This window comes from Lactuca sativa, chromosome 6, assembly GCF_002870075.4.
Source record: "Lactuca sativa cultivar Salinas chromosome 6, Lsat_Salinas_v11, whole genome shotgun sequence".
NCBI lineage: Eukaryota > Viridiplantae > Streptophyta > Magnoliopsida > Asterales > Asteraceae > Lactuca > Lactuca sativa.
In genome coordinates, this window is record NC_056628.2 from 186,029,090 (window position 1) to 186,052,474 (window position 23,385).

A 23,385-nucleotide genomic window follows, 5' to 3' on the forward strand; every position below is an offset into this window, starting at 1 on the left:
GTGAGGAGATTGAGTTTAGATCCCGGGGAGTTGACTGGTGGGCTACCAGTTGGAGACACTGGACTTGAGGAAAAGTGGAAGTGATACGCTGAGGAAGATTGTAGAATGAGTTGAGTGATGGACCGGTGGTTGAGATGCCACATCCTGTGATGAGAATTACACTATTCCGCTTCTCGTGTGAAGCAAACGAGATAACGAGTTTTCGGTTCTAGATTTTGGGGGTAACCCCAAGGGGTAGCACATAATTGCGATATTTTCACCAGAGTAATTGTGGTATGTTCACTATGAGATATTTCCTATTCCATGAGAGAGTCGTCCATGAGAACCAAGATGGATGATGACAAGGAGATGCCTTAGTTGAGTAAGTCATACTTTTTAGCAGCAGTCCAGGTGATCAAGAGGAGTATACCGGGGTGGCGGCCCACATTTTCGCGTTGTGTATCGACTGTGAGAGAGAGGTCACTTGCTTCTATGACGATCCATGCGATGGAATGTTGGTCGAGAGATCAGAGACAAGGTTTGCGATAGTGCATTATTTCCATATCAAGAGTCATGACTAATTCGGGACAGTTGGGATATCCGGCGATGTGTCGGTATGAGATTTCGAGATGACTTGAGACAGTCACATGGGGAGGATTCTGAGAATTTCATCTGAGGTTTGGGATATTTGGAGTTGTTTAGTCTTTATCGGGAAGAACATCGAGCGTTACGGTGTACATTCCAAGAGTTAAGTGTGATGTACCTAGTGAAACACTCTGTGGAGTAGACTGTTGGTATGCCGATTGGTGATGGTTCGAACCCTGAGTGGGGGAGAACTAGGTATTCTATTAAGAAAGATCAGCAGTCTGTTCATGTGCGATTAGAGAACTGGTTATGGAGATCTACGGTACGGACACATGCGATTTGGGTTATTGGTGGATGAGGCAAGTTGCAAAGCGAGATGATGCATGCTGTGTGTGTTCAGGAAAGGATGAGTGTATCCACAACGGGTAACCGTTGGCCAGGGACCTTGTTGTGATTAGGAATTCTGTAAGTTGTAGTGGTTGAGTTCGAGGCGGTTGGCTCGTGAGGTCCAGTTTCAACTGTAGAGAATTTCTAGTTCGATGCATGGATTGTTATATGCACTCCAGGAAGGGAAACATTTGATTTGGAATCCAAATTCAGAGTCGGTATGAGTATTCTCGCATGAGTTCTGAGCAGTAGAGGATGGGTTTCGGATTGTTGTCTACATGTTCTTAGTCATTGGCGACTCCTCCGTGTTTCAAATCGTGGGTTGGAGAATTTCAAGGTTATGATTTGTGCGAGAGGGAGATCATTGATCATATCAAGATGTTGTGAGATTCTGAGATGGTGTATCGTGGTATCCGAGTGTGATGCCGTGAGTGGAAGATCAATGGGTGAGGCAAGACATCATGAGATTCTAAAATGTTGTATCGGTGTATCCAAGTATGATACCCTAGATTGTTGAATCATTATGAGATATGGGTTTTTCAGACGACAAATGGAACATCTGGTGACTATATTTTTGAGTAAGAGGTCGTCAGTTAATTGTTTCCAGATGGGGATTGTCCAAGGGTGTGACTGTGCTGTGAAAAGTGCCTTGTCTATGAGAATTTACATCAAGAGTGGTGGTGCATAATATGGGGAGGTGTATGCACCTATCTATGTTGGCCGCGGATTATGAGTTAGTGAACGTAGTGTGGTGATGACCTGAGGATGATATGGTGGAGTGATAAGAGAGTATTGTAAGTCTACAGTGAGCTGTAGCATTCACGAGTCAGTGAGAGAGTGTCGTAATACTACAGGGAACCGTAGTACTCACTAGTCAGTGAGAGAGTGTCGTGATACTGCAGGGAGCTATACTATTCACTAGTTAGCGAGAGAGTGTTGTGATACTACGGGGAGCCGTAGTATTCACTGGTTAGCGAGAGAGTGTCTTGATATTGCAGGGGAGCCGTTGTACTCACTAGTCAGCAAGAGAGTGTCGTGATATTGTAGGGAGCCGTTGTACTCACTAGTCAGCAAGAGAGTGTCGTGATATTGTAGGGAGCCGTAGTACTCACTAGTCAGCGAGAGAGTGTCGTGATACTGCAGGGAGCCGTAGTATTCACTGGTTAGCGAGAGAGTGTCGTGATACTACGGGGAGCTTTAGTATTCACTAGCCAGAGCATGACGCAGAGGAGTTCTTAGGCTTGGGTAGCCTTACCGATTGAGTCTTCAGGAACCGGGTAGCCGGACAAGGGGCGAGACTGGGGTCTCTGTGATGTTCGGGAATCATTATATCCCAAGTTGAGTAGGGGTTATCGCAATCGGAAGGAATTAGAGAGATGGTGAGTGCATGAATTCACGAATCTCAGGTCATGGATAGAGTATCAAATTGAGAATGAGTGGTTCCGATTCTTTTGTGGGATCAGACTCTCAAGTTTGAGTTTAGATCATTTTGTGTATTGAGCAGACAGGATGAGATTCCAGATTCATAGATGGGATTCATTTTGAGGGGTATTGATTTCCATCTGATGACTTAGACCTGATTGGGTCAGTTTGTTAGTATGGGAAGGACCGCAGGACACATGGAACTAGGGAGTAGTAGACGACAGACGTTGGAGGTGAGGCGACTTCAGATGGGGTTGTAGTATTCGCTTGAGGTAAAGTGAACTTCAGACTTGTATGTCATAATGGGCCGATATAGTTATTGTGAGAAGGAAGCCTACAAATTTGTTTTATTAGGAGTGCAATGGGTAACCTTTGGAGGTTCGATTGCTAGGTCGTGAGCAGACCTGGTGCTCCGTTTTGGAAGGGATATGTGAGAAGAAGTTGGGGCTTATGTTCATAGAGGTCCGAGGATACTTATGAGCGGGCACAATCATTTTCTTGTGTTGAGAATAGCGTATTGGGGTTCGTTTTGTTCAGATGGTTTCTGATAGCAGTGCAGTTGATGGGTCTCTGGTGAGATGTAACCCTTTCGTTCTGTTGGAGTACGATCTGGATCGACTGATATGTTAGGTATGAGTGTTCGGCAGATCTTATGGTCAATGATCTGATTTCATCAATTACGTTAAGATAATTAGAGATAGAGGTATGATTTTGAGATCGGTCATTTGATGAGAGAATGACATGATGATATATTGCATGGGCGGTCGTTCAGGGAGTCAGACTACTACGGTTTTTAGGTTTTGAAGATTCAGAACTGAAACCGCAACGACAGAGGGATACGTCCTGTTGCGGGATAGGGAGTTCATGTATGGGTTGGGTGTCTTGGGAAAGAGCTTGTTGTATGACATGAGACGGCAGTGGTGCCATTGGAGGATATTCAGGTTGATGACCGCCTGAACTATATTGAGAGGCCGGTTGCGATTTTGGATCGGAAAGTGAAGGTTCTGAGGAACACAGAGGTGCCCCTATTCAGGTCCAGTGACAACATTGGAAAGGGTCTGAGTGGACTTGGGAGTCGGAGTATGAGATGCGCGTGCAATATCCAGAGTTATTTCTTAAGCCTGACTTCGAGGGCGAAGTCTGATTCTATAGGGGAGAATTGTAACATCCCGACTCCTAGGTATTACATTTACTTAATTATTTATTTTTAGGATTTAATGAGTGACTCGATGAGTTGTGTGTCCGACTCATCGAGTAGAGTTGGATTGGTCACGTGGGTTTAATGACCGACTCGACGAGTCAGAGAGATGACTCATCGAGTTGACTTTGTGTGAAGAAACCCTAAATCCTCGGGTATGTGACCTATTTAAGGGGCCTTAAGACCTCATTTCCGCCTCACCACTCACCTAACACCCTTGAGAGAAATCCTAATCGTCCACTTGAGCTAAAGAGTGAGAGAGGAGCTAATCTTATGGTTATTAGTTCACTTTTGAAGGAGAAGATGAGAGTATCAAAGCTTGGATCAAGAGGAGGCTTTGGATCTAGAGGTTCATCAGAGTTTTGCTTCAGTTGGAGGTAAAAAGATGCTAACTTGATCATTTCCTTATGAGAACTTGGTTTAGGGAGTTTCTAGGGTTTTCTCCCATCCCTTTGTGTCATTTGAGTCTTTTGAGCATGATTTGAGGTTGAAACCTCAGATCTAGAGTGTAGGAGGTCTTTTAAGTCCAAAGACCCAAACTTTATTGAGCTAGAGTTAAGATCTTGTGCATCTAACCCTTCTTGGAGCTTGAATTGGCATTATGGAGATAATATGCCATGCAAGAACGTAAAGATCAAAGCTTTACGTCATAATCGAGCCTTAGGAAGTCAGATATGGAATATGGGGCATGGGGCATGGGTTCTGCCTTAAAATGTCTGAATGAGAATTTGACTTAAGGGACTCGATGAGTCAATAAGCTGACTCGACGAGTCGGCTAGGGTTTTCCCCGATGAGTCTGGACGTAGGTAACTCGGTGAGTTGATGAGACAACTCGACGATTTAAGTTGGGTTTTCGCGATGTTCTGAAGGAACAAGGGGGACCCGGCGAGTTAGGTCAACATGGACAGTTGACTCGAGTGTGACTTATGTTGACTTTAGGTTTTGGTCAAGGCAGGGGTTATGGGGACCATGGAGGGGTAAAATGGTCTTTTACCCATCCCAAGAGTTAGAAAGAGATTAGCATGAGTTTATATATAAAGTTGTGATCTTTATGATTTAATTAGAGATGCTTATTATGTGTAGGCAGAGATTAGGTTGTTCGGGGGGTATCTAGTTTCCTTTCTTGCTTACGAGGTGAGTCTCCTCACTATACTTACCTGAGTGGTAATACCGAGTGACCGGAGGGTCTTATTTGAGTTATTGACCGGAGGGTCCTATGTGCTATATTGAGTTATGTGATATTGTGCATTTCTGTCTTTGCGATATATGATATGTTATTCTGTGTTTTACTGAGATCGGACCGGAGGGTCCAAACTGAGTTGTGAGAGTGGAGGGTCTTCACTGAGATATAGGACCGGAGGGTCAAACCCGAGCTGTGATATAGGAGGGTCTTCACTGAGACACATGACCGGAAGGTCCACACCGAGCCATGAGACCGGAGGGTCCTCACCGAGACGCATGAGACCGGAGGGTCCATGCCGAGTTATAGCCATGAGAGGCTTATTATTTGTGTATGTGGTATTTTAGGGAACTCACTAAGCTTTGTGCTTACCGTTTTGTGTGATATGTGTTTCAGGTACTTCTCAGGATCGCGGGAAGGCGTCGGCTCAATTGTACACACGAGAGAAAGAGTTATGTTCTGAGGATCCTGTATTTTATTTATCAAACAATTATGGAGTTGTGTTTTGATGATTTGACACTTGAGATTTGGTGACATGTGTTTATGAGAATTAAGTGATTTTTATAAATGAAAATTTTGGTTGAAAATTTATGGTGTTACAATACCGAGGGCTCATGAGCATCCTATATACAAGCTGAGGGTCGGGGAGGGAATGTTAGACTCGTACAGACGGCTTAGTGGTATTCAGTCCAAGGACTGATCAGTCTAGGGAGCAAGGCATAGATAAGTTGTGGGCCCATGAGGCAAGCCAAACTTATGATGTAGGATCAGGGGTAATCCAGTGTAGACCCATTACATGTTGTTAATATTTTTGTGTTGTTTGTTATGTATTGGTATTTTAGGGGAACTCACTAAGCTTTGGGCTTACAGTTTTGGACCATGTTTCAGGTACCTTATAGGATCGCAGAAAGGCGAAGGCGTGATCATGCACCTCCTCATGTTTTTGAGTCACGATTTTGGGATTTCTCTGATGTTGGACTTATTTTGAAAACAATTTGTACACACTGATGATTTTTAGATTTATTTAAAATTTTAAAATTTTCATGAATTTTATGGATGTTACAAGATGCAAGATCTGAAATAAAAACAACCCTTCAATCAACAAGCTCTCCACCTTCTTCTCTCAAGTTGCACTTCAAGGCTAAAAACATCAAGAACACCATACAAAAACCAAGAATACTCAAGTGTGGACTAGGGGTTTGAATTTGGATGATGGAGGATGAAGAGAATGACCTAAAACTACAAATCAAGCCCTTAAATATATAGGAAGCCCTAAAATTCATGGGTTTGGGCCGCAACATTGATCACGCCGTGGTGAATACCTTACCACTCCCTGGTAACCATTCATATGCGTTCTTCATTTAAGTGATGTGGCCACGCCATGGTAATCATCATACCACGTCCTGACTAAATATTTTCTCCAAAATAATATCTTCAGGATCCTTAGGTCTTCAATTGATCGAATCGGTAAAATGGGTGTTACAAAAAGGTTTGAATATCGAACTCAAGTTATACTTTCTCGTTTATTTGATGCAAATCAAGTAGCAATTTGGCTTGTGACCAGAAAGAGCGACTCTTTTAGTCACTTTGCTCTCATGACCAATGCAATACACATGCTCCCCTATAAATATGTTGTAACATCCAAAAATACGACCCAAAATTTTTTTTTTAATAATAATAAAAATCATATACTGAACGTCATATCATAAAATCATACGTCAAATGTCTCAACTCATAATAAAATGTCATGAAACAACTGTATCAAATCAAAATATGAATCAAAACAAACTCCCAGGACAAAGACTGAAGCTGTGGTGTGTGCGATGCCATCATCCCGAGCTCTTCCCTTTACTTGCGGAAGTACTTGAAACCAAAACTGAAACTGTAAGCACGAAGCTTAGTGAGCTCCCCCAAACTACCACATACCATACAATAGCATGTAAACACATACTGGGTCTTGCCCACTACATCGGACCGAAGTCCGGAAACTGCATCGGACCGAATTTCGGAACTAACCAGGGCCTTGCCCTCTACATCGGACCGGAGTCTGGAAACTGCATCGGACCGAAGTCCGGAACTGACTGGGACCTTGTACCTTGCATCGGACCGAAGTCTGGGAACTGACTGAGCATAATATAGCATAGCATAAACACATCAACTAGCATGAACACATAAACTGCATACTGCATCGGGCCGTAGCTCGGAACACATAGCACATAAATCCTGTCTAAGCCACGAAGGCATCAAACATACTAACTACTACATCGGACCGAAGTTCGAGAACTACTGCTAGCTAAATGGGTCGACATTGCGGCCTTAGACCCGTTCCTACTGGAAGGAAACACACCTCGTAGTCTAGATGCTGAATGAACCGCTCTGGAATCTGTCTGCTGCTGCTCCGGTTTCACTCCGGCTACAATTTCCATAAGTACACTTAATCAAATACTGATAACTATACTGAGGGTAAAATAACTATTTTACCCCTGGTCAAAGTCAACATACAGTTGACCTGAATCGTCGAGTTGGGTCACCAACTCGTCGAGTCCTTACTCTCATTTCTCAATTCTGCTCACTACTACTCATCAAGTTTGGCATAGACTCGACGAGTTCCTCTTCGATACTAACACTCAGTCAATCTGCATCCGACTCGCCGAGTTATATGAATAACTCGTCGAGTCCTCCTTCAACACATGAACACTCTGGTTGTGACTCGCCGAGTTGTATGAACAACTCGTTGAGTCTGTTCTTGAGGTATGAAGATTGCCTTGGACTTGCCGAGTCAGGGCATTGACTCGCCGAGTCCCTCCATTAATAAGTCTGGCTTCCGACTCACTAAGTCCACCTATGGCTCACTGTTCCTACTCAGCATACTCGAAGGGGGGAAAATCAGGGACTCGCGACCCGACTCGTTGAGTCTGAAGAACGACTCGCCGATTCAGTTGCATGCAACTTCTATAAAATTGATTCTGCTCAAAACCACTGCATACAATTTATAGATCTGGGTTCCTAAGGCTTGTTTACCACGTAAAGTTTCCAACTTTATGTATACACATGCATGAAAAGGGATTTAAAGGCTCAAAAGACACTTAAAAGAGTAGATCTAGGGCTTTCATGCAAAATGGCTCCATAAAGGTGTTAGATCCACGACTTAGGGACTGAAACATGGCTAGACCCGAAGGCCAATCACCCCAATGTGATCTCTCTACCATAAATAAGCTAAGGAATGGATTAAAAGGTCTAAATGTGATTCAAAAATGGAGAATCAACATAGAAACATAGGGAATCTGATTTTTATCTTAATAACTCTGAAATAGATGCAAGATCTTGGATCTCCTTCTACTCCCTTGGATCTAGCTTCCTTCTTCTCTTCCAAAACTTCAAGATTCACACAATAAGTGCTCAAAATGCTCAAGGAAAGGTTAGGGTTTGCTAAATGATGCTCTGAGGGTGAAGGGGGCGAGGTTGGGGCTCATAACATGGTATAAATAGGGTGCAAAACCCGGGGATTTAGGGTTTCATTCAAACCGATGGACTCGTCGAGTCCAGGATATGGACTCGCCGAGTCACCAATTAGAACGTGCTCGAAATCCCGTCTCTACTCGGCGAGTCGGGCTATTGACTCGTCAAGTTCCTCTTGAAACTTGAATAGATAATAATATTAAATAACATACCAGAAACGGGGCGTTACAACTCTCCTCCACTTGACTCAGACTTCGTCCTCGAAGTCTGCTGTTGCTGTATCTGGGAACAACTCTGGGTAGTGCTCCCTCATCTCCTCCTCTGCCTCCCACGTCCACTCAGATCCCTTCCGGTGCTGCCATTGCACCTTTACCAACTGAACCACCTTGTTCCTCAAGGTCTTTGTCTTTCGATCCAAGATCGCAACCGGTCTCTCAATATAATTCAGGCTGCCATTAACCTGAATGTCCTCTAAGGGTACAACTGCTGACTCATCCACCAAACACTTCCATAACTGGGAAACATGGAAAGTGTTGTGGATCTGGCTAAGCTCTGTCGGAAGATCCAACCGATAAGCGACCCGACCCACCCGGGCCAAAACCCTAAAAGGACCGATGAACCTGGGGCCCAGCTTACCCCTCTTCCGAAACCTGATGACACCCTTCCAGGGTGATACCTTCAGGAGGACCATGTCGCCCACCTGAAATTCCAAGTCTGAACGCCTCCTGTCGGCGTAACTCTTCTGCCGACTCTACGCAGTCTGCAGTCTGCTACGAACCTGCTGGATCAACTCTGTCGTCTTGAGCACCACCTCGGTGCTCCCAATGACGCGCTGACCGACCTAACCCCAACAAATCGGGGTCCTGCACTTCCTCCCATAAAGCATCTCGAATGGCGGGCGGTCAATGCTCGCATGATAACTGTTTTTATATGAAAATTCCGCTAATGGGATACGTATTCCAACTGCCACCAAAATCTAGGACGCATTCCCGGAGCATGTCCTCGAGAGTCTGAATCGTTCTCTCGCTCTGCCCGTCCGTCTGAGGGTAGAGAGCGGTGCTGAAATGGAGACGAGTACCCATCTCGTCGTGAAACCGCTTCCAAAATCTGGAAGTAAAACATACATCTCCGTCTGACACCATTGATACCGGCACTCTATGCCATACCACAACCTCTCGCACATATATATCGGCTAGCTTCTCAGCCGATATGCTCTCCTGGATCGGTATAAAATGAGCACTCTTCGTCAACCGATCCACTATAACCCAAATCGAATCCACTCCTCGTGTGGTCCTGGGAAGCTTAGTGATAAAATCCATAGTGATATCCTCCTATTTCCACACTGGAATGTCCAATGGCTGCATCTTGTCGTGAGGCCTTTGGTGCTCCGCCTTGACCTTCCTCCAGGTCAGGCATCTTTCCACATACCAAGCGACATCCCGCTTCATGTAGGGCCACCAATAGTCGGGTCAAAGATCCCTATACATCTTCGTTGCCCCTGGATGGATGGAAAAACGAGAGTTATGGGCCTCGTCCATCAACACTTTCCGTACTCCGCCCTAGTACGGTACCCATACTCTCCCATGAAGGGTCAACAATCCTCGGCTGTCGTAGTCAAAAGAAGCTACTCGGCCCACAATCCTCTCACACTTCTGCCTCTCCTCCTTGAGGCCCTCGGCCTGCGCCTTTTGATTTGCTCCAACAATGGAGTAATCACTGTCATCCTCAAACAAATATCTATGATCGGGGTCGTTGCTGCCTTGCGGCTCAGGGCGTCAGCCACCACGTTGGCCTTCCCTGAGTGATAAAGGATCTCATAGTCATAATCCTTCAACACATCTAACCATCGCCTCTGCCTCATGTTCAAATTCGGCTGATCCATGAGGTACCTCAAGCTCTTGTGATCCGTGTAAATGGTACATCGGACCCCATAGAGGTAATGTCTCCAAATCTTGAGGGCAAACACCACTGCCCCTAGCTCTAAATCATGCGTAGGATAGTTAGCCTCGTGAGGCTTCAACTGTCTCGAGGTGTAAGCTATAACATGGCCTCGCTGCATTAGTACTGCTCCCATACCTGTGATCGAGGCATCACAGTAGACTATAAAATCTTCTATTCCCTCCGGCAGGGTAAGAATCGGTGCCTCGCACAACCTCTGTCTGAGGGTCTCAAATGCTGCCTGCTGCTCAGGCCCCCAACGGAACGCCACCGACTTCTTGGTCAGTCGGGTGAGCAGTACTGCTATCTTGGAGAAATCTTGAATGAACCTCCTATAGTACCCTACCAAACCTAGGAAGCTCCAAATCTCATATGGAGACCTCGGGACCTCCTACTGCATCACGGCCTCTATCTTGGCCGGATCTACCAAAATACCCATCTGGTTGACGAGGTGTCCAAGGATCTACACCTCGCGTAACCAGAACTCGCACTTGGAGAACTTTGCGAAAAGTTTCTCCCTCCTCAAAATCTCTAGCACCTCCCTCAGGTGCTCCTCATGCTGCTCCTGAGTCTTGGAATAAACCAAGATATCATCAATGAACACTATCACAGACCGATCCAGCATCGGTCTGCACACGCGGTTCATGAGGTCAATGAACGCGGCTGGAGCGTTGGTGAGCCCGAACGGCATCACCACAAACTCATAATGACCATAACGGGTCCTGAAAGCAGTCTTCTGCACATCCTCATCTCTGATTCGCATCTGATGATACCTGGAGCGTAAATCGATCTTGGAAAACCAAGATGCTCCCTGCAGCTGATCAAACAAATCATCTATCCGCGGAAGTGGGTAACAGTTCTTCACCGTTACCTTATTCAGCTCCCGGTAATCATTACACATACGGTGGGACCCGTCCTTTTTCTTCATAAACAAAATCGGTGCACCCCATGGCGAACTGCTTGGCCTGATAAAACCCTTGTCTAGCAGCTCTTGCAGCTGCGTAGATAACTCCTGCATCTCTAGGGGAGCCAACCGATACGGTGCCATGGCTATCGGAGCCGCACCAAGGATTAGGTCAATCCCGAACTCGACCTGCCTCTCGGGAGGTATTCCAGGCAAATCCTCTGGAAATACATCTGGGTAGTCTCGCACTACCGAAACCTCATCAACTGTCGCCTTGACCTTATCCCGGGCATCTAAAACATAGGCAACATAACTGACGCAACCCTGCTGAAAATAGCGCCTCGCTCTCGCTGCTGAACATAGAACTGGTCCGCGCTGTGGCCTCTCGCCCTGAATCACTAACTCTCTCCCACTGGGAGTGCGAACCCTCACTAACTGTAGCTCACAATCTATCACCGCCCCATTGGGGCTCAGCCAATCCATGCCTACTATAACCTTATTCCCTCGCAGGGGAATAGGGACAAAGTCCACCGGAAACTGCTCATCGAATAACTGTAGAGAACATCCTCTGTGTACCCTTGCAACCCTAAAGGTCCTATCAGCTGTTATCTCAACCTCAAGTGGACAATCTAGCTCCCCTAGACCTTTGCTAAACCTCTTGCTAAGCGCAAGAGAGACGAATGATCGGGTAGCCCCCGAATCAAACAATACTATAGCTGAAATGCCGTTCACTGAGAAAGACCCTATACAAAACATATAACCATAAGAAACAATCAATAATAAGTGCAGAGATAAGGGAAAAATACATACCCGTCACCACGTCAGGAGTTGCTCGCGCCTCCTCTGCTATCAGCTGAAAATCCCTACTCTTCGCCACCGGCGTCTCAACTCGGCCCTGACGGCCATCTGTAATCCTCAAAGTAGCAGGAGCAGGTGCTGACACCTTCCTCGTTGCAGCTAAACTTGGACACTGGGACTTTTTATGTCCCCTCTGATTGCACTGAAAGCAAATCAGATCTGATGCCGCAATGGCGGTAGCAGTGGCTGTACAATCTCTGCTCATATGCCCAGTCCGGCCGCACTTGTAGCAACCGACACTCCTTGCCTTGCACGCCCCATCGTGCAATCTCCCACACTTGCCACACCGACCATCACTCTGCTGACTCCTAGCTCTATGATCTGAACCCTTGGGCTTTTTGCCCGAACTCCCTGAACCTGGAGCCGCCTCCGGCTTCCTCTTTCTCTCCATCTCAAGGTCAATCTCTCTCTCTCTCTCTCTCTCTCTCTCTCTCGAGCCCTAGCAATCATGTCATCCAACGTTTTACAGCTGGACCGGCTCACAAACTGGCGGATATCACTCTGCAACTTCTCATGATACCGAGCCTTCTTCATTTCCTCATCAGCTGCGTACTGAGGAACGAGAAGTGCTCTCTCTCTGAACTTAGCGGTGATCTCCGCCACTGTCTCTGTCGTCTGGGTGAGGTCCTGAAACTCTCTAGCCAACTGCTGCACCTCAATAACCGGTGCAAACTCATATCTGAACCTGGTAGTAAAGTCAGCCCAGGTCATAGCATCCAAAGTTGCGTCACCTCCAACGGCATGTCCGACCTCCTCCCACCAATCCCGTGCCATGTCCTTCAGAAGACAGGACGCCAATCTGACCTTGTCCCCCTCAGGACATCTGCTCGTGCGGAAAGCGTTGGCCACATCCGCCAATCATCTAGTACTTGCTATGGGGTCCCACGCCCCATGGTAGTCTGGAGCTCCACATGCACGGAACTCCCAAAAAGTAAGCGTGCGCAACCCCATCATAGCCGCTACCTCAGCACGGAAAGTGCTCAACCTCTCATCCATCAAATCTAAGATACCCTCCTTGATCGAACCGAAGATCACAGGAGTCTGCTCAAGTATGGTGCGAGTAATCTCTGAAGAGAGAAACTCCCTAGTCTACTCATCCAACTGCCCGGCCTCCGGACCTGATCCTGATCCCCCTCCGGCACCTGAACTGCCGACTGCTGGTCTAGGGCGTAATACCACCATTCTGAAAACACATCATAATAAACTTTAGGAACATAGATATATCTCGAGGGATCACTACTACCACAAGTTTCCTGGTCTTATCTCAGCTTTCCTTGATTCGAGTACAGATCCTCTGCTTTCAGTAGTACGGGCCCATACTACCTTCCACATCTATCTATACTTTCCTCAAGTATGGCTTTGACTCTACCAAGTCACTACTACTGCTACTAATCCCTACTACTCCCATCCTAGGCTTGCCCTAGGGAAATCTCTAACTCTACCCAATCCAGTCCTCAGCTGCTGAAGGCCTCCTTGTAATGCCAATTAGCCATCACCTGAATAACATCACATGTGGCGAGGCTCAGATAATCCTTCGAGTAAAAAGGTCCGTCCCTACAACGGTTAGACTCATACAAGAGCTGCACAATAGGGCCAAATCTAGCACTCTGAGATTATTCAACCCTGTTCACATGTGACGTAACGTATTCACCTAATGGCTAACTCCCATCACTCAGAGCCCCACAAAGCACAAAGCAAGCAGAATTCAGATATAGGAAACTACCCAAGCAATTTTATCCTCATAACAAGGAACTGTACTGGCATACGATGCTAAGCTCATACTATCAAGCATAACCTAAACAGGCTATCCTACTACTGTCTACTCAAAACTAGCATGCAATTCTCATAAAGCTGAAACACATATAGCAGGCACATGAGGCATCCTCCTAGATCCTTAGTCATATTCCAGCATGCTGTTCTACAGAAACTGAAACTGATAATCATAACATAAACTTGTATGGGTAATTTGGAAGTACTTACTTGAGCTCGGCTGATTGCATGCACCACACCCTTTTCCTTTTCTCAAAACTCTTTCTCTTTTTAGGTTTTCTTTTTGAAAATCTTTCTACCATTTCCTCAGTTTGAGTCCAGTCACACCGGAGAGTGTGCCTGAATCTCTCAAACCAAGGCTCTGATACCAACTTGTAACATCCAAAAATACAACCCAAAAATTTTTTGTTTTAATAATAATAAAAATCATATACTGAACGTCATATCATAAAATCATACGTCAAATATCTCAACTCATAATAAAATGTCGTGAAACAACTGTATCAAATCAAACTATGAATCAAAACAAACTCCCAGGACAAAGACTGAAGCTGTGGTGTGTGCGATGTCATCATCCCGAGCTCTTCCCTTTACTTGCGGAAGTACCTGAAACCAAAATTGAAACTATAAGCACGAAGCTTAGTGAGCTCCCCTAAACTACCACATACCATACAATAACATGTAAACACATACTGGGCCTTGCCCACTGCATCGGACCAAAGTCTGGAGACTGCATCGGACCGAAGTCCGGAACTAACCAGGGCCTTGCCCTCTGCATCGGACCGGAGTCCGAAAACTACATTGGACCGAAGTCCGGAACTGACTAGGACCTTGTCCCCTGCATCGGACCGAAGTCCGGGAACTGACTGAGCATAATATAGCATAACATAAACACATCAACTAGCATGAACACATAAACTGCATACTGCATCGGGCCGTAGCCCGGAACACATAACACATAAATCCTGTCTAAGCCACGAAGGCATCAAACATACTAACTACTGTATCGGACCGAAGTCCGGGAACTACTGCTAGCTAAATGGGCCGGCATTGCGGCCTTAGACCCGTTCCTACTGGAAGGAAACTCACCTCGTAGTCTAGCTGCTGAATGAACTGCTCCAGAATTTGTCTGCTGCTGCTCCGGTTTCACTCCAGCTACAATTTCCATAAGTACACTTAATCAAATAATGATAACTATACTGAGGGTAAAATAACTATTTTACCCCTGGTCAAAGTCAACCTATTGGTCAAAGTCAACATACAGTTGACCTGACTCGTCGAGTTGGGTCACCAACTCGTCGAGTCCTTACTCTCTATTCTCAATTCTGCTCACTACTACTCGTCGAGTTTGGCATAGACTCGACGAGTTCCTCTTCGATACTAAAACTCAGTCAATCTGCATTTGACTCGCCGAGTTGTATGAACAACTCGTCGAGTCCTCCTTCAACACATGAACACTCTGGCTGTGACTCGCCGAGTTGTATGAACAACTCGTCGAGTCTGTTCTTGAGGTATGAAGATTGCCTTGGACTCGCCGAGTCAGGGCATTGACTCGCCGAGTCCCTCCATTAATGAGTCTGGCTTCCGACTCACTGAGTCCACCTATGGCTCACTGTTCCTACTCAGCATACTCGAAGGGGGAAAAATCAGGGACTCGCGACCCGACTCGCCGAGTCGGTTGCATGCAACTTCTATAAAATCGATTCTGCTCAAAACCACTGCATACAATTTATAGATCTGGGTTCCTAAGGCTTGTTTACCACGTAAAGTTTCCAACTTTATGTATACACATGCATGAAAAGGGATTTAAAGGCTCAAAAGACACTTAAAAGAGTAGATCTAGGGCTTTCATGCAAAATGGCTCCATAAAGGTGTTAGATCCACGACTTAGGGACTGAAACATGGCTAGACCCGAAGGCCAATCACCCCAATGTGATCTCTCTACCATAAATAAGCTAAGGAATGGATTAAATGGTCTAAATGTGATTCAAAAATGGAGAATCAACATAGAAACATAGGGAATCTGATTTTTACCTCAATAACTCTGAAATAGATGCAAGATCTTGGATCTCCTTCTACTCCCTTGGATCTAGCTTCCTTCTTCTCTTCCAAAACTTCAAGATTCACACAATAAGTGCTCAAAATGCTCAAGGAAAGGTTAGGGTTTGCTAAATGATGCTCTGAGGGTGAAGGGGGCGAGGTTGGGGCTCATAACATGGTATAAATAGGGTGCAAAACCCGGGGATTTAGGGTTTCATTCAGACCGATGGACTCGCCGAGTCGCCAATTAGAACGTGCTCGAAATCCCGTCTCTACTCGGCGAGTCGGGCTACTGACTCGTCGAGTTCCTCTTGAAACTTGAATAAATAATAATATTAAATAACATACCAGAAACGGGGCGTTACATATGTTCCATACGTCACAATCAAAGATATCAACAACACTTCTCTCGTATATTCACAGTCTCATACTTCTATTTATAACATCGTCTAAATTGATCGTTGGAGTGCATTTCTAGGACAACACCCAAGAGTAAGTTGAAACATTTATTTTTTGTATGTGAAAGATACTAGATGCACCACCATGTAGTAGTATAGAGAGACACTACGAAGAATTGGGTATCATCATTTATTTTGCTCCTAACATAATTGGCATGTTTATAACCCTCTTTGTTCTATAGTCCAGACTCCATAATAAATCATGACATCAAGTGCTCATTTAGCATATGTTTTTAAGGAGCTAACTATGTTAACTTGTATCATTTCAATGTACCCAAAAGTTGAAACACAATAAGATCTTATGTAATTGACTGACAACATATAAACATTGTAGGAGGATCCTAATAAAGCTTGAGAAATCAAAATGCTGTTCAATTTTCTTTAACAAATACCAAAACCCTACAAATTTTATTCCCAAATAATTGAGAACCAAAATTCTTTAAGCTAAAAGTTGGGTTATGTCTATCATGTTTGAGACCAACAATTTGATAGCATTAATAAATCATGTCAAGCTCGATTTCCAATTTTTTTCCATGGGGTCAACCTGGATCCGACACAGAATTGCTACCCTAAGACATACTAAAAACAAACAAATAGATGTGACAACACAAGAAATAATATGAAGGCGAGGCAAACTTTTGTATGATTGAATGACTTTGTTATAAGTGTTTGAAGAGGGGAGGACAACCCCACATGTTTTAAAATGGGCATATAAAAAGCCATTCACATACATCCAATGGTTAAAATGAAATGACACAATCGGTTCAAATAAGTTAAATATGACGAAACAAATTTAATAGAGTAAATTATTTTGGTCCATGAACATAACCCGTTTTTTTCAATTTTGGTCCCAAAATATTTCTCTTTGCAATTTTTGTCGTTACTAAGTTTTTTATAGTGTTCTTTGAGTTCCATCAGCATTACTATATTTTTGGATTAAATTTGCAAAAGTCAACTATACAAATCTGCTGAACCAAAAAACATTAGGAGAACCTCAACAGTGGAATAAAATTGTTAAGGGAATACGTTTTATGATAAAATTGCAATAATCAATTGTCCTCAGGGGCCAAAAATGAAATTTACTCCATTTAATATCTAACTTAATAAATGAAAATCAATTTGGCAAATTTTGCCAAATGTTATGTTTTCATTAAATTTAACACATGTCATTTTCTAAGAGTTTTTGAATTATTTCTTTTCCACTTGTTATTTTCTTAAATTTTTCATTTTTCTTAAATTTAAAATCCACATTTTAATGAAATTTATATATGTAAAGTAGATCATTCTATTAAATTTCATAATAAATGTTTTATAACCTTTATTATTTACTTTATTATTATATTCTTTGTATTTATGTAAAATTATTACTTTAAAAAATATGTAATGCTTATAATTTTATATTAAATTTTTTTTATAAACCCGTATAATACACGGGTCTCACACCTAATGAGATAATAATATCGAACACAAAATCAAGATCATGCAAAAAAAAACACACAATTGATATATATATTTACATATATAAAAAGTGAAATTACATGATAAAGTAAATGAGAAAAAAAAAAAAAACACTATTTGGGTACATTGACTTTCCAAACCATCATTACAGACCGCCGACAGTGGTGGTTCATGGTGGCGGTGGTCCTCCATTGACGTTCACAGGGTAGGAAAGACAAGAACACAAGTTTCAACAGTAAAATTACCAAATACCCAACAAGAAAACAAGACATAATCACTATTGGGTCCCACTCTCAAGACACACCAAGCTTTCAACTTTTTTATCCAATCCTTGACCTTCACCCTAACCCCACATGTGAACTTACTAAACTGCCCCTGCACACACAAAATAACACACGGTGGTTCACATGTATGATGATTATCCATCATTCACGAAAACACTTGAGCATGGTTTGATGGGTTGTAAACTTTCTCTTCACAAAACTTTCAACTTTATGTTTGGTCTTCATCCCAACCCCACATCAAAATTACCAAATTATCCCTAACACCCATATCAAAATTACCAAATTATCCCCAACACTGTAGGCACTAGGCAGTAGCTTTCATAGAAAATCACCATCCGTCAATCAAGGAACCACTCACGGATGCCTTGATTGTTTTCAAACTTTCTCTTCACAAAGATTTCAACTTTATGCCCAAATCTTGATCTTCATCACAACCCCCATATTAAAATTACCAAATTCTCCCTAAAAAAAGCACGCAAAAGTTTCCCTAAATGATCATAAACCATAATTCAAGACGCCACTTGATTGCCTTCACGGGTTCCAAACTTTACCTTCACAAAACAAACATGACCAATTTCTTCCTTTTCTTCACAACCGCATATCAAAATTACCAAATTCTCCTTAAACATACAAACACACACTACCTTCCTAAAATGATCATCATCCATCATTCCCACCTGAAGATGCGTTGAAAGGTTCCATGCTTTATGTCAATTCTTCCTCTTTATCACAACCCCACAACAAAATTACCAAATTCTCCTAACACATACAAACCCCCACAAACACACACACACACACACACACACACTATTATCCATACATGTTCATAATCCATGATTCAAGAAACGACTTCAAGCTCCAAACTTTATCTTCACAAAAGCTAACAACTTTATGCCCAATTCTCCTTCCAATCAAGTTAGCATCAAATGTACCACATAATAAGCATAAAGTACAAAAAATCTTGAACGTCTTTTAAAGAGAATCAAGCCCCAAATCTTTAGCTTTCTCCTTCAAACTTCTCAAATAACAGATAGCTTCATCAATAACCATTACAGCACTCTTTCCATTTTTATCACCAGGAATCAAATTCTGAAGCAAATTTATAGTCTCCTTCATCTTGTCTTTCCTCAATTTCTTATTACTCAACAACAAACTATCCAATTCTTCCTCAAACACTCCAACTCCCTCATTCCCAACCCCAGATTCCCCCGAGCTTGCAGTGTCCTCGAGTGAATTTACAATACTACCCCCATCCTCCCGTTTACGCTTTTTCCCATCTCCCCCTGAACTCGCAACTTCCTCTTCTTTTCCATTCCCATTTTGCCCTTTTTGTTCAACAAACATCATTGAACTAGGGGAATGCCCTGTACTCGTCTCCTCAGAATAATCATCATCATCATCATCAGAATACAACAAAGCGTTAAGCTCTTCAGTATCCTCCCTCATCTCACTTTTTGAATCATTTTCATTAATACGAACCGGGTTTGACCCGGATTGCGGTTTCGGGTTATTTGACAACGGGAATTGGTATCGAATAGGAGCGGGTCCCACTCCCGAACTATAAATCAAAGTTGTTTGATCACCGGATTGATCAAACACAAGAAACTTCTTTTGTCCACCATTTGTGGTGTTTCCCACATCAGGGATTGTAGTTGTAACTTGAAGTTGTTCTTTGTTGTTAACCACAGGGATGACATTAACACCCTGGCGATGACGTGGCAAACCGTAGAACCAACCACATGGTTCTTGACGCATGGTTGGAAGCGTGTTCCCATAACATGGGATTGTAGCTCGAGGCCAAGAATCAAATGGGGCACTCGGTGGAATCTGATTGGATGATTGCCAATCGATTTTCTGGTTTTGAAACCAAGATTCAAAACCCTTTTCCATTAATCACCTGAAAAAATGTGTTTTTGATGATAAAGATTCCATTTGGATGAAAAAGATACAAACTTGAACATCGAGAGACTTACGGGATGTTGAATGATGACTTGAAAGTGTGTAAAGATTTCTGAAAACTTCTAAAAGAGATGAAAACTAAAGAATCCACGGCTTAATTTGATCACGAAAATAAAATAAAAAAGAACTACGTTACAGGTTTAAGCAAATGGCGGAAGTATTCGGCCTGAAAAAAAAAAAAAAAAAGCAACCCCACAAAAAGAACAGTATTAGATTCATATTGTCTAACTCATAAAACATAAAAACATATTGTAAAGCGAATGTGATTCAAAGACAAGAATGAACATCAAAAAAGTCGTAAAGAATCCGATTCTTTGAATAAAGATTGATTAAAATAATAATAATGATAAACGCTAAACGCAAAGATTTTGATGATATTACTATAATTGTGTACACTGCAAAATCTACTCAATTATAGTATTGCACTTTAAATTTGTTCCTATTAGGACATTATACTATAGTTTGAAAAACGTAACCAATTAAGACGATAAAATATTAAAATTCAGTTTGTATGTGGATGAAATTAATATAATTAGATAGATTTGTCTTATTACATCATCGTAGTTTGAAATCTCTACCCAATTATTGCTTTATATTTGAATGGTGTTACTATAATTGGGTAGGGTTTTTTTTTTTTTAATACTCGTAATAAAAGAATGAAAGTAGGATGCGATTTCTTGCATTTAATAATAATTAATAAATGAAAGTAACAATCATAACGAACCTGACAATCATCTAGAGGTTGAAAGCATGCTATAACTTTAACAATTATGGTGGCGCTCCCAGCTGTTCCATTTTCGTGTTTCAAAGCCCGAAATCTTGTTTGTCCAGCTGATTGACACACCATAACTACTTTTTACCTACTCTTATATTCAGTTTAACTCCCCTAAAGATCTTGATAAACAATCCAAGAAAATAACCCACGAAAGATTCTAAAAAAGATGCGATTTTTAATTGAAATTAGAACGGGTTTTGGGTTTTGATTCAACTAATCCAGCGACAGTAGCAAGGGATGACAACAAATAGATTGGTTCCCATGGATGAAAGTTTGAAAATGATTGCTAAAAGCGAGAAATCGGGAGGGGTAATAACGTAATTTAACAGAGCTTCGATAGGCTTTACAGAATCACACGACAATAGAGGTTGAGAGAGATGATTTTGCGATAAACATCTACTGATAAGCTATACCACCGCATGCTCGTTGTGATGAGGGCTTTCTTTTCGTTTTTTTTTCAAAGCAACTGTAGAAACATAAGTAGATGCATATTAGATTACGAGAATAGGAACACGAAGTTTCATGATTTTATGAACACCAAGAACAGATAGGTAATTTCACATTTTATATCAAAATTGAAGTTACCAATTCTATAGAACGATAACAATATATTTTGTGATTTGTTCCATTTTGATCACACTTTTTCCTCATGCCACTCTATAACTTTTTGACTTTGTTGTTTAATATAACAATATTAAACAATTAGCAAAGTATATTAGCTATAAATATTCGAAATAGACTTTTGGAAGATTGAGAACTACTCCCAATGAAGTGATTTGATGCAAAAAGGTTGTGTTTTTGAGGAATTGGTAGCATGTGTAAGTTGGATTTCAACAGAATAATAACTTTTTACTGCAGAGTTTTACATAAAAAGTAGGGAGTTTGAACTCGATTAAAAGAATTAAGCTCGGATTTCTATTAAAAATAGATGTATCGAGTGTTTTAAAAGGAGGAAAATGCCCTTCACTTTACACATACGCAATGAATCCTCGTTTGGTGATCAATAATATATTAACAACCAAATAATAAAGGATTATAGTTTATAGAACACACAATAAACCATTTAGAAACAGAAAATGCAGGAGATTAAGAAGCCCCAATACCACCAAAACCCAGAAACCAAATAGAGAGAATCAGAGAAAAAATTATGTAGAATATACGAAAAAACATTGTTCAAGTAGAGAATGTTCATCTGAAAACAGTAAATCGGGATACTTAAACATGAAGTAATGAATCTCAACTCCCAAAATCAGATCAAATGCAAAACCGAGAAACCACTCAGATAGGAACAATATCAGAACACACAGTGAATGTTGATCATGAGAACAGAAATTGAAGAGAAATTACCTTTGCAAGAATCGAAACGCAAATCAGCAATCTTGTAATCTGAAAAACCCAGAAAGAAGGCAGACAATGAGATTAATTAAAGGCAGAGCACGGGAAGAAGAACGGGAGAGAGAAAAAGAGAAAGGTGGAGAGAGAGTGCACGGGGGAAGAGAGAGAATAAATAGACGAAGGAATTGACAATCAATGTTTAACCTCCAGCGCGTGCAAATAGACCTCTGTGTATGTATGTGTGTGTGTGTGTTTTGACTACGTGTGAATCGCACGCTTGGTTTATAGGTTTTCCTTTTTTTTTCTTATAATCATTGTATCAAGTACTTCAGCGATTAAATTAGAGAAATAATAAATATATTAAAAATATTAAAAAAAAAAAAAATTGAATGGCAATCTAATCTATTTTTTATTTTCATTTATATCTTCGCACATTATTGAATTCCCAATATTAGCAGGGAAAGCAACATCTGATATCTTTTAAAAGCTTTTGTTAAAGTTTTTTTTTTTTTTTTTTGTTTTTTGAATTTGTAAAAAAAATCAAAACAACATTATTTTAACATGGACATGATTACAAGCGACTACAAAATTAGTTGCAAGTTGATAGTCGTTAAGTGGATAATTAGAAGCCGTAGATTTTATTTGTATATAAAACTAGTTGTGTGACCCGTATGTTATACGGGTTGGATAAAACAAAAAAAATAAAATATGAAGGTTTAAACAAAAATTTATTTAAATTTGAAATTTAAAATTTAAAATTTGAATTTAAAAGGAAACATATTCAATAGTATATGAGTTGTAATATTATAATTTAATGGTTATTTTCAAATAAGGCAATTATTAATTGAGGTGTAAATATGATGTGTTAACTAAAAAAGATAAACAATGAGAAAATGACATATGGAAAAAACATTTATTCAAAAATACAAAAAAATGACATGTGTCCAAGTTAATGAAAAAATGACATGTAGCAAAACTATTTTCATTTATTAGGAAGGATTAATTGGAATTTGTTTAAACATATATAATTACATAAAACAACTATTTAAAACACATCATTTATTTTAAAAAATGGAAATTAAGTCGATCTGCAAAATTTAAAAAGTTTTTTTTTTGTTAATTCCAACTTGAAATGGTTTTAGATTTTGACTTTTTTTTATAGTAATACTTAGAAGATTCTACTAACCAACGAACTTTTTTTTAAATTTTTTGAGTTTTTTTTATAATCTAAAAAGTAGAAAGCTCATAAATGATACATGACGAGCACACCCAAAATAACTTGTATAATTTATGACCATTTCTAAAACTTAATTTTGGGTAATATTAAACAAAAATAATAATATTTTTATTAGATTTTCCATTTTCTTTTTAAAAAATTCAACACATTTAGTGTTCC

The 23,385-nt window shown here is 41.4% G+C and overlaps 1 protein-coding gene across 1 annotated transcript; it reads right to left on the reverse strand.

The window, feature by feature from the left end:
* Positions 1-17,659: 17,659 nt before the first annotated feature.
* On the reverse strand, positions 17,660-22,184 carry LOC111898820 (transcription factor bHLH145). Its single transcript, XM_042896171.2, has 4 exons — positions 22,002-22,184; positions 20,604-21,120; positions 20,016-20,045; positions 17,660-19,813 (listed from the first exon to the last, which is right to left on the reverse strand). The coding sequence occupies exons 2-4, from the start codon at positions 20,724-20,726 to the stop codon at positions 18,893-18,895; spliced, it is 1,074 nt and encodes a 357-aa protein (XP_042752105.1). The 5' UTR covers positions 20,727-21,120; positions 22,002-22,184; the 3' UTR covers positions 17,660-18,892.
* Between the last annotated feature and the right edge of the window lie 1,201 nt (positions 22,185-23,385).

Bases quoted from the DNA above. Each gene is read 5' to 3' on its own strand.
- LOC111898820 (XM_042896171.2), bottom strand. From the start codon at position 20,726: ATGGTGTGTCAATCAGCTGGACAAACAAGATTTCGGGCTTTGAAACAC. The intron at 20,046-20,603 runs GTTCGTTATGAT...TTTTTTTTTCAG, and splicing joins AACCTCTAGATGATTGTCAG to GCCGAATACTTCCGCCATTT. The intron at 19,814-20,015 runs GTAACGTAGTTC...TTTTTCAGGTGA, and splicing joins TCCGCCATTTGCTTAAACCT to TTAATGGAAAAGGGTTTTGA.